Here is a 12,692-nt window from a genome sequence, read left to right on the forward strand (position 1 = left end):
TCTTCATAGTTCTGGTTTATTAGAAGATAATGTGTTTCTTTAATAAACAATTTTGTTGGCCCAAAGTGGACATTAGTGCAGATATTTAGATCAATATTTACTAACTTTTTCATAGTCATAACTTTAAGAAATGCTATAAATTACCTCTTCTCCTTATCAAGAAAGTTATATTGATTGGGAAATTTTATGATTTATTTACATAGAATTTACACACACTTTAAAAAAGAACACATCATCACCACCATCATCATCACTATAGTAACTGATCAACTCATATGATGTCATAGGTGCTAACCACTATTTTAAAGTCAATGTCATATTAATGCCTTTGTTCAGCAAGCTGATAGGAGTTGCTATCGAGTTTCTATTATCTTCATTTTGTATAGTAGGAAACTGAGACACAGAGGTCAAGGAACTTGTCCTAAATCACTAAATCACATTTTCAATGATATGTCAGCCCCAGCTATCTAACTCTTGTACAATTGTCCTATTACTCATTATACTAGGTCAGGTTTTACTTTGTACCTTTCATTGAAATCTATGCTTCAGAATAATGATTAGTTTTGGAAAGTTGAAGTAACAAAATACTTTAGTAACTACATGAGAATATACTCCTGGGAGTCTCTTCAAACACTTTGATTTTTAGCACATTTCAACTTTTATTAAGCGAAATCTCAAAGAAGATACTGATTTGCCTGATTCAGTGGAGGTTTGTGTGAAGTATATTCTTTTAAAAAGCTTTAATCATGTCTGTGTTAGCCATTCCCTTGATTCCATTGTTTTGTTTATTCTCAGTTCTAGTTATGAAACAGATGGAATGTTCACTGAAAATGAGCCAAAAACGTAGGCCTTTGGCATTTGGAGTTGTAAAATTATATTGCAATAGTGTACTTCTCATATGAGAAATGATATTTACCTCAATAAAAAATGAGCATAGATTTTCAATGTCAATCTAGTGTACAGAAAATACCCTCTATAAATATTATTGAAACAGTTTGGTTTGATAACCACAGTCATTCAAGATGTCTAACTATGTTATACCGTTTTTCTGCATTTTACATTTAACTTTTCAAGTCTACCTTAGAAATTGAGCAGAATCACAATTACCCAATAGAAAGTAGAAAAGAGTACTAATAATAAAAATATATACTCCTGTTGATTATAGTCATTAAACCTTTGGGAATAAATTTTATATTACAAGCAGTTCAGACTACCATATATTTAAAAGCTTTAATATTTCTATGTCTATGATACTGTCCCTTTTTATTTATTTCACATTAATAGGTAATTACTTGAAAATTCTCATCTGTTTTTCAATCTTTAAAAAAGTGATAAATTTGTTTTTACCACCTTATTGGTGATCAGTACCCCAGGATTATAGAAGTCTAAGATACTACTGTAGGTACTTTGGTTAAGTAATCTATTTGGTTAAAGAAATATATTATGAAGATCTGGTTTACATAGAAGTGTCTACAATTGTTAAAAACCCAAAACACATAGCCTATAGACAGACCTCAAAGAAAAAACTAAGAAATTCATTATAATTGTCATGTTTGACAGAATACAACATAACTATAGCATGTGTATCTTCATTTTGGAGATGAAATGCTTTTATTTGTGAACTTATAGGTTTGAATTAAGTTATTTTAAAGTTACTATCATTTTTAGAATTTTTCATTATATTTTTGGTTTCAGGCTATAATTCTTCCAGAATTAATTCAAGTTTGGAGTATACACACTTATCTGAAATATATATGAACAGAAAACATACATCTTAAGTAGTAAGAAAATGTTCTTTGTTAAGAGGCATGATATCACAGCATACACACATACAATCCATACAGTCTATCCATAATAGTCCCTAAGCAAGAGGTGTGCAGGTTGTTTTCCAGATGTTTTCATTAAAACTGGACTAAACAACTCTTCATTTTGATTGGCTATGGTTTTCTATAATGAGTTCTTGTTGCAAAGAATACCTATAGAGTTTCATCAACGTTACTGCCTAAACATGAAGAGAACAAAGAAACCAACAGTCATGCTGAAGTGGATGGGAAAGTTCTCAATCTTAGATAACTAAGAACTGCAAAGAACAGAACAGTCTTTCGCAGGAGAGAGAGTACAATCATTCAAAGCATCGACTTAACCATTATCAAAAAATAGAAGAAAGAGCAATGTAGAGATAGCTCAGAGACTTAGAATTCATTGTATTCTTCCAGGAGATGTGAGTTCAGTTCTCAGCATCCATGTCAGGTGCTTCATAACTGACTGTAATTCTAACTCTGCGGAGATCCGATACATCTGACCTCCCCAGGATTTCCATTTACAGGCACACACTACCTTTCCCACAGCAAACAGATTTTAAAGTTAAATCTTGAATTTGTATTATTTAAAAAAACTGTTTTATGCTTGAGTATTTTCCGTGCATGTATACCTGTGCACCACAGGTGTGTCTGGTGCCATCAGAGGGAGAACCTGATCCCTTGGAACTAGAGTCATAGGTGGTAGTGAGTCACCACATGGTTGGTAGGAATCTAACCCTGATCATTATGCAAATATAACAGGTGCTTTAAACACAAGGCCATTTTTCCAACTCCCCAAATAAAATTTTATTTATGAAAGATTTTACTTTCAGAACTCAAATAGAAAAAAGTTAAAGATAAGAAAGTGAACATTTGAAAACACCTGCCTCATAAGGGACAATTATTGCAACTGAAAAATATCTACTAAAATTAGGTAGTAAGGCACAACTAAAGACATTAATATCCACCTCACCAATTAGGACAAATACCCAATGAGCATGTGAACTCATACATTATATGAGTATCATCAAGAAATACAAAGTAAGACAACATAACTCTGAACACCTACTAGGATGGCCACACCCACTAGGATGGTCCATTTATCACTAAAAAAATGTGAATTAATTTAGACATCTTGGGAAGTATGTTGGATAGTTTCTAACAAAACTAAATATGTACCCAACAAATATGTATCTTATGCTTTACTCAAAATAAATCAAGAATTTATATTCACAAAATACTTTGTTATGTTTATATTTTATTTGTAGCTGCCAGAACTTGGAAGCAACAAATTTAGGCCTTCTGTTCATGAATTTATGACTATAATATAAGCAGACAATGAAACAGTACTCACCAAAGCAAATATCACATATTTTTGAAACGAACACTGTAGAAGAACAGATTATTTAGGAAGAAGAAAAGGACCAGAAAATTAGGAGGAGAGCCAAGATACTATGATAAGTGAATATAAGCAATATGCAGTAATAACTATGAATGACAATGCAATAATAACATTATTATTTTGTATAATATGTAAAAAAAATTTCCAAGCACAAGAGAGAGAAATACCATGACATTTATGACAGTCTTAGACTTTGTTGATGCAATTAAGCTTATCAGTTTTCAAATGAAGTGGTTTAAATTATAAATTAATATCTGGCTATATAACATATTGTATTTTATAGTTCAAAGCTTTATATTAATCTTAAGATATATTTTATACACAGAATGGAGTTAACCACATGTTGAAGGTAAAGTGTCTATTTCTAAAGAAGTGTATATTAAGCCTGTTTTAATGTGTCTATGCTAGGGCTTCCATATTGTATAGGTACATTCACAAAGTATACCAATATGTATATTTTGTCAGATACCTATTTTCATACTAAGAATTTTCCCTTTCTTTCCCTCTTTTTACTTTTCCATAGACTTGCTGCTTTCAAACACCTGCATTCCCTTTTTGGGTTCATCGGAAGGACTAGATTTCCAAACTCTTCTTTTGGATGAGGAGAGGGGCGTACTGCTCCTAGGAGCCAAAGACCATGTCTTTCTGCTCAGTCTGGTGGATTTGAACAAGAATTTTAAGAAGGTCAGTTTATTTGTACACATTGTTGCTGGATTCACTGAATTTATTAGGTACCCTTGGTCTGCATTGTGTTAAATGACACAGTGTCACTCAGAAGGTCCTACAAATGTAAAAAAGAATATAAGGCATTTAAAAACATATTGCCTCTGATAAACATTTTATGCTTTTATAGATTTCAGTACATATGTATATAAAATTAAAGCCATTGAAAATACGAGTTAAAACAGCAAAAAGATAGTAAACATCTACTAATGTATTAGTAAAGCAAACATCTGTAATGAAGAAATGGCAGGTGAATAAATAAAAATAAACATATATCCTTTACTGAACATACAGAAATAAATCAAATTCTATTAATTATTAGTTAATAGCTATTCTTTTGATCTGAAGTTTTAATATTATTTTTGCTATACTTTATTTCACATCTTAGCGAATTTCTACCAACGCCTAATGATTCTGAATTGATAGAGAGTCATACTGCTCTACATATGGGTTGGTTCAGATTTCTTACCACTTAACGGAAATATAGAGAATGAGGAAATTGATGTCTGAGTAAAACCCTCCAGCAATGGTATTTCCACAAACAACAGTCTGAGTAGTGCACGTGACCAGAAATTTTGATAAGAGCTAAAGAAGCCTGATGAGAGACCATGAAGCTTGGTTTGAATACAATTAAAACAAACAACAACATATTGAAGAAGGCACAAGAAGAAATTCCTCGTTTATATCACCTCCCCAAACCATCCAACAGTGTGGGGGAGGTGCCTCTCACACAAAAATGAAAAAAAAAAAAGTTCTGAAGACTGCAACAAATATATTTTTTTTGACAAGTGGCAGCAGTTCTTGTCAAGTTTTAAAAAGTTTGGGGAAACTATGACCCAAAAAATGCTCTAAAGCCTATTAACTCTTAATAGTGAACTCTCACATAGGAAAGTTGCAGAAGGGCTATACTAAGATCTTACCCATTAGCAATTACTTCAACATTAAAGACCATAAGTGTCTTAGTTATATTTTCCATTGCCATAGAGAGACACTTATAACGAAGGCAACTTTTATAAGGGATAATATTTAGTTTGTACTGGATTACAGCTTCAGAGGTTCAGTTCATTATCATCATGGTGGGAAACATGGCAATGTGCAGGTAGACAAGGTGCTAGAGAAGGAGCTGAAAGTTCTACATCATGTTTCTGAAGACAGCCAGGAGACTGACATACTCAAGCAGTTAGGAGGAAGTTCTCTTCTACAATGCGTAGAGGCTCAGCAAAGGAGAAACACTCCTCAGCCCACGCGCACACTCCAACAAGGCCACAGCTCCTAACAGAAAGCATACTCAAAACACCAAAGATACATAATTGGTAGTCTCAACTATATGTTGTTTACAAGAAACTAAATTACTCAAAGGATATACAAAAAATTGTGTGAAACATAAAAATTCTCTTCTACGCAAATAAAATTTGAAAGGAATTGGAGGTGGAGTATATCAGATAACAGTGATTTTTAAATGAAAAGTTGTAAACTAGAGAAGAAATATTATGACATGATAACAATGAGTTCAACTCAGCAAGAAGAAATGGAATTCTACATATGCATGCATGTAATATCAAAGCAACCAAATACATAAAGCAAATATTAATAGGCTAACGAAAGAGATAGAGTCCCACTCAATGATTGTAGAGGACGTTGATGCTCCATTCTATCAACTTGTAGATCATTCAGATATAAAAATGAATTTAATAGTTACCTTACATCCTCAACCAAAAAAGCATCCATAGAACATTTTGTCCAGCATCTATATGTGTATACTCTCATCCAACAAACAAATCTCAAGCATGATGGTAGGCTAATGAAATGCTCCACAAGTTATAAGAAATTAAAATCTTCTCAGTAATTCTTCTTTGCTAAAAAATAGAAATCTAGATGTATTACACTACCTGAATTCAAAATTTACTGTGATGCTAGAGATATCAAAATAGAATTGCATTGTCATCAAAACAAATAGACCAATGAGAAAGAACAAGAAAGAGTCTACAAAAATCCAATGCATATTCATTCAACTGACTTTCAACAAAGGTGTGAAGAAACATCATTTAATATAGGAAAACTCTTTCAATAAAAATGCTGGGAAATTGACTGTGAACATGCAGAAAACTGAAAGTAGAAACCTCTCTCTAGTTATAAAGGTCAAATGAAAATGATTAAAGAGTTAATTATAAGACATTAAGCAATTAGAAGCAATTAGAATTTCAAAATATTTGAAAAGGTAAGGACTTTTTATATCTTTTGAACAAAAACTTGAAATCACAGGAGGAAAAGGGAAGTTTAGACAAATAAAATTATATCTAATTTCTAAACAACAGTATAAATGATAACCAAAGGGAGGAGAAAACATACAAATAAGAGATATCTGCAAACTATAGAGACAAATATTTAATCTCAATGTTCTGATTACATAAGCAATTCATAGCTTAATGGCTATAAATAAGAACAATTAAAAGTTGGCAAAAATGTAGGTTATATAGCTAAGTGTCAAAGTGCTTACCAATGTTTAAGGTCATACATTCAGTACTCAATAATCACAGAGGAAAAATAGGTATCTAAAGACAGAAACATGACAAGCTGATATTAAAACTGCTCAAAATTCTTATTTTTCAGGGAAATGTAAAACACCCCTGTAAGAAAAACTCTTATAAAGGATAGTTAATGATGTGAATAAAAGGGAAAGCTTGAAAATATTGATGAGAAAATGAATTATCATGGCTACTATTAAAAACAGTATGATGTTTTTTCAAAAAAATTAAAAGAATTTCCATAGTTTGAGAGAGAGTTCATGGCTAAAGCAGATGTTCTTCCTGAGAACACAGCTCAGTTCTCAGTCCCCACAGAGTGGCTAACAACCATCTTGAACTCCAGTTCCAGAGGATAAGATGCCTTTTTATGCTCACATGTGGGCCCAGAAATGCATGTAGGTGAGATACCAATACACATAAAATAGAAATAGATAAATCTCTTTTAAAAATAGAACTAATGTGATTCAGTAATTATCTAAAGAAAATCCATGTGTCAAAATAATATCAGCCTTTCCATGGTTTTTAAAGAACTGTTTATAATAACCAGATAGAAGAAGGAAAGGAGATGATATTGAATGATACTCCATTTATCAGTAAATATCTTAGCAGAAGATGACACTTTCTGCAAACGAGACTAAAGAAAATGTTCTAACTCTACAGTCTTGCTTTTATACCATCTGGCTTACAATGCTTTTTCCAAATATGTCTTGATTTAATATAATAACAATAAGCAATTCATGCTTTTAAGGGAATCTGTTCTTGCTCTCTTCTTTGCCTTCAGGGTTTAGAAGAAAAGGTTCATTTATCTGAACTGAGTGTATTAGATCATTGCTTAAAATAAGTTCTGATAGCACAACTTCCTTTTGTGACTATTTTAAGCAGAACTTTCTTTGGCAATATTCCATGCTCGAACTGTGCTAATATTTAATAAAGTAAATGTTTATAGAGTATCTATTTCACTTATGACGTTCTTATACTAAATGATTATTTGAATACTTTATGTAATTAGAGGTTTTCTACATAACTGAAATGTCTTTGTACCTCTAGAAAACATGTAATTCATAAGAAAGTCATACATGGGATAGAAACAATTTGTGTTTATGTAGGTATCCACCATTTCAATTTATATAAATCACTCTAGTGCTAAAAGGTACTTCACAGTAGCCAGTAAGTGCTGAGATATAGTACTTCAGCAGTGTTTAGACCGATAGGTTTGCATTGGCTCAGTGCCCTTGGGCAATGATCCAGACTACTCCATGAAGGAAACCACACATGTTGGGACTCTGAGGTTTGAAGGGTGTCCTTTGTACTCTTTAGAGTTAAAGCAGTCTGCAACACATAATTAAGTTATGAGTGTCTGGTTGTTAATATTTTCCCCAGGGAAAATAAAAAAAAAACTCTGTGAATAGTATTCAATTGGAATAAGCAAAATTTAGCATACAATGTGTATGTCAAACTCATATATACTTACAAGGCTGTGCCTACTGAAAAGTATCCATTGTGGTTCACACACACAGGCATAGTAGGAACAGAAAATATATCAAAGTTATATACAAAATGAATTAAGAAATAAGTACTAAATGATTCCTTTATCATTATCATTAATCTTGGTCAAGCTATCTTTTGAGTCTAGTATTGTGAATCATGCAGGTATAATCAGTCTTTTGGGGACATTTCTACTATCTCACAAATATATGCTATAAAGTATTTTGCTTTTAAAAATGTTTGGGCATTTAGGAAAAATGACATACCCTTACACTTTTGCGGGGTTTTTTGGGGGGTGGGTGAGAGTGGGGAGATGATTATATCTGCAGAGAAAAATTTCCTGTTCAGGTGTTAATGTCAAGGATGTGAAGTTTTATAGTTTAATCAGGATTTCTCCCCAAATTGGTCCTTTAGTAAGGGGAAAACCTGCCGACTCCTTCTAGGACAGGTTTTGAAAGGGATAGTGGACATAGAGCTTTGCCTTGTCTTATTTCAACACAAGACCAAAATAAATAGATAGAACCACCCAAAAGTGACCCCATTACCAAAAAAGGACATAGGATTGTAGCCACCATGTAGTTCTTGTACGTATGTGTGTATATTCGATTACTCCAGACACCAATGCTGAGATGAAGGTTACTTTGTGAATTATTAGTGAGTGCTTCAATTCAGCACCTGGGAGAGGGAAGCTCACAAGTATTAGGAGCAGTAGACAGTTCAGTTCTAGTAAGAACCTCAGCTGGCAGGCTTAAGTGCCTGTGGCAAACTTTCAATATATCCCACTAACAGTAGTAATATAAAATAACAATCAAGCAAGATTTTTATTTGTCTCACATCAAATCATTCACAATGGCCATTAAACCTATTTTTTTAAAGCATCTTTCCACTGCATATACACCTTTACCCATTCTTTGCTTATGAGCTTGAATGATCTGCTCAGGCTCCGAGCTCATTTTTACCGGATTCTAATGCTTCTCATAGTTTTTAAGTTCTTCCATGTTACTCTATTTACTGTCCACTCTCTATCAACATTTTCTTTCCCCCATTCTAGTCTCTCTTCTCACTTCCTAACTTTTCCTTCTTCCCTCCCAAATTCTGTTTCTTCTGACTGATCTGCTAATTCTTTGCAAAGGCTTGCCTTTAGTGAACCTTTCGTGATCTCACACGCTGGTTCTTCCCCACGTGATTTCCGAAGTCATTCATCCGATTGTATTCTCTTGTGATAGTTTGCTCTCCAAGGCAAACCTCAGCCCTAGGTTATTCTTTCCATTTACTATAGTGTTCCAAGTGTTAATAGGAATGCCAGATAGCTTACCCTATTCTATAATATTAAGATATCTCATGCAAGTATATACTCCTTAAATGTGGGGGGTAATTTCAAATTATTTTTTCTGTCTTAAAAATTGTTAATTTCTGTAGTCATTTTTTTAGTTTTCAAAGTGAATAACCAATTATGTATTGTTTTTAATTAAGAAGCATTCAACTAAGAATCAAGGAACTATAAATACTATAAATATGTGCAGTATGTGCTGGGTAAGATGGCCTTGTCTTCTTATTTATTTATTATGTACATAAGTGGTCTGTCTGCATGCCAAAAAATGGCATAGATCCCAATAGAGATGGTTGTGAGCCACCATGTGTTTACTGGTAATTAAACTCGGGACTTCTGGAGCAGACAGTGCTCTTAACCACTGAAACATCTCTCTAGCCTCACCTTGTCTTGCTTTTAAAAAACTGTTTCACAGTTTTGGATTTTTATTCTACAGTTGTGGTAGGGAGTCTGACAGTGCAGGCTCTTGTGCCCAAGTGCCTGGTGGAAACGGCTGCTTACTTTGTGACCACAGCAAAGACAGAACAATGACGAAGCGAACATCAGGCTCTCTACCACTAAACTGTAGTTTCCAACCTTGAATTTGTGAGCTAGGGTCTTATTATGCAGTTCAAGCTGACTTTGAGCTCACTATGTAATCCTAATCAGGTTCCACAATCTTCAATGATGTCCTTGATTTGAGGCTATAGCCTTTAGATGGCTGTGTATGAATCTGAAGTATGACATAAGATGAAAAAAATGGAAGAAAAGAGTTAAAAAATTTACTTATATTTATTCTAGAAATACTATGACTTAATAGTAGAGTCCAGAGTCCGGTGGCCAAGGAGATGGTATTACCACATGCTCAGTGATTTTTTCTGAGGTCCCACTTCTTTCTGTCTGTCAGATATTCTTGTTGTCAACAATATCCTCAGGTTTGTGCAACATGATTTTAACAATACAAAAGGTTCACAGACAGATCATTACAGGAATAGAAATGATAACGGTTTATAAATGACAAAAGTCTGAATAATTTTCTGTTATATTAAATAGGACATTTTATGTTATATATTAAAATAGGACTTTTTTTCATTTCTTAAACTCATTGAGCTTCTGGTCTTAGCATGAAGAATGCTATAGTAGAATATGAAATTTAAGTTTCATATAAATGTTTGCCATAAACACCAATGTTATTAATTAAAGTTAAGGATGCAAAACATAGAAGTTATAAAACAAGTCAAAAAATATTTGAATATCTAAAATGAAGAGAGAGATCACATATCACAGGAGCAATACAGAGAAGAGGAAGGAACCCTGTCATGCTTGAATTTGAACTAAATCAATATAGATGAGAGATTTTTGCAATAATGGAAATTGGTTAATTGTAGGTGGTTCACATTTGAAATTGAGTCTTGATAAGTATTATTTTCTTTTGTCCAGTTAGGATAAGGAAAAACATGTTTCAGAAGTAAAAGAGCAAAAGATCTTGTCTCTTTCATTAATAAACTTCTTATATTGTAGTAAGGGAGCTGAGATTTTCTTCCCAAGATGTTAATAGCCTATCCCATCTCTGCAGTCAGAAAGTACAAGGAAGAACTTCAGGTGTACTTGGAACAACTGGTTAACCACACACATGCAGTTTACTACTCCTTTGTAAATGATACAGTAAAACCATGTTCAGCATAGACATAATAATGATATTGACATTTTTAAATAGACCTTAAGGAACTGGTTTCTGAACAAGTGATTCTAAAGTATGTTATCTGTTACTTTGCAAATGAGCCCTGTCTTCCTCAGTCAATTTTAATTTGTATTAGCAATGATTCATACACAAGCTGGAGCTCTCTGTGTATAAACTTCAGGTGGAATATACAAATATAATTCTTTTTCTACATTTCACCTCTACTTTTATGTTGTCGTGGCTGACAGTAAACTGAAATATCTCAGATATTCTGTTTAGTTTTATAACTTCATCATATGTCTATAATGATTGTTGAGGATTTTTTTTGCATCTGAAGATGCTACGTATTTTGGAAGCAGTTCAAGCCTGCATGGATAGACTGAGTCTTAATCTAGACGTTGCTAAGTGTCAAGGAAGTGTTTATTTTACTGGCACTACTGTAGATGCTACTTCCTGCCTCCTGGCCTTGTCAGAAAGTTAAAGCTGACTTTCCTTCTTAGGTACCTTTATTTAGATTATGAGATTTGAACATTTCCTCTTCATGAAGTTATTTCCTTTATAGTTGTCTGCATGACGGTGACTGCATTGTTCCACTGCAGTATGAAGTTTCACTATGAGATAGATTTTACTGCAGCATGACTTTCACTTTTAGAGTCTCTAGTTGATTTTCTTGAACTAGACCTAAGATCACCGCATTGAAAACTCTATAGACAAGACTTATTTATTTTTTATTTAAAGTGTCTGTCTGTCTGTCTGTCTGTCTGTCTATCCCTGTATCTCTTTGGGGGCATGTGCTTGTGAGTCTAGGTGCTAATAGGTCAGAAAAGTCAGATCACCTAGACATGGAGTTAGGGCCAGTTGTGGATTGTTGGACATGGGTGCTGGGAATTCAAATGGGTTACTCTGAAGAAGCGGTAGGTACTTTTAACAGCTGAACCACACATCCATCCTAAACATACAGTGTACCTCTCTCTCAGGGAACAAAAGCCTCATCTCCCATGTCATATGTGGGACAGTTCAACATTAAAAAGAAATATCACTTTCCCTCATTTGCTAAGTTGTAGGCCAGCTTAATTTGACTTTAAGAGAAAACAACATGGCAGTCAAGTGGTACATCTTAGCCACTGTCAGGAGGACATGAAGAACAGGGAGAACAAAGTTAACACCTTTTCAATTAAGGTCCCAGAAGGACAACATATTCAGGAGTGAAGGATGGCAGACAGCTGTATGGGAATTTGACTAGGAAAAATACTTGCTGAGAATGAGTGATAATGTTTGGGATAAGCATGCATAGTTTATTGGAAAGAGAAAGAGAAAAGTGGGGAGATACTAGCTCCCCACTTCTAGTATAAGAGAATATCTGTAAGCTACTTGCCACATTAATCTTTAGATTATGGATTCTGTCTATTCCATGGGAAGCCTTTTAGCATGGCTCTGGTTGATCCCATTGCAGTCATCATATGTCTGAGCATACTGTGTAGGCTAACACCAATTTAGCCATCAAGCATGTCCACTGATTGCACTGTTAGTTATTGTCTTCTTGGGTTTTGACATTAACTCAAAGCAAAGGTGGAAAATAAGAACTTTTGGATAAACCTCAAGGCCCTTACCCTAAAAAGCTCTCAAGGGGGCCTTGTGACACTAAGAGTGAATTTGCTCAGACAAAAAAATAATTCCTCAAGGGGAAACAGCAAATCCTGATCTCCAGTTTCCATACCAGTTATTGTTGGACATGGAAGGAATAATAATCTGACAAATTTTGTTTATA

The 12,692-nt window shown here is 33.8% G+C and overlaps 1 protein-coding gene across 1 annotated transcript in view; it reads left to right on the plus strand.

Moving 5' to 3' along the window:
* The window catches only part of Sema3d (semaphorin 3D), a 185,081-nt gene that overhangs the window by 76,829 nt on the left and 95,560 nt on the right, over positions 1–12,692 (plus strand). The window contains exon 3 of the mRNA XM_034519617.2: positions 3,725–3,885. Within this exon, the coding sequence (XP_034375508.1) occupies positions 3,725–3,885 (161 nt within the window). The remainder of the gene's footprint in view (positions 1–3,724; positions 3,886–12,692) is intronic.

This window comes from Arvicanthis niloticus, chromosome 15, assembly GCF_011762505.2.
Source record: "Arvicanthis niloticus isolate mArvNil1 chromosome 15, mArvNil1.pat.X, whole genome shotgun sequence".
In the NCBI taxonomy this organism is placed as follows: Eukaryota; Metazoa; Chordata; class Mammalia; order Rodentia; family Muridae; genus Arvicanthis; species Arvicanthis niloticus.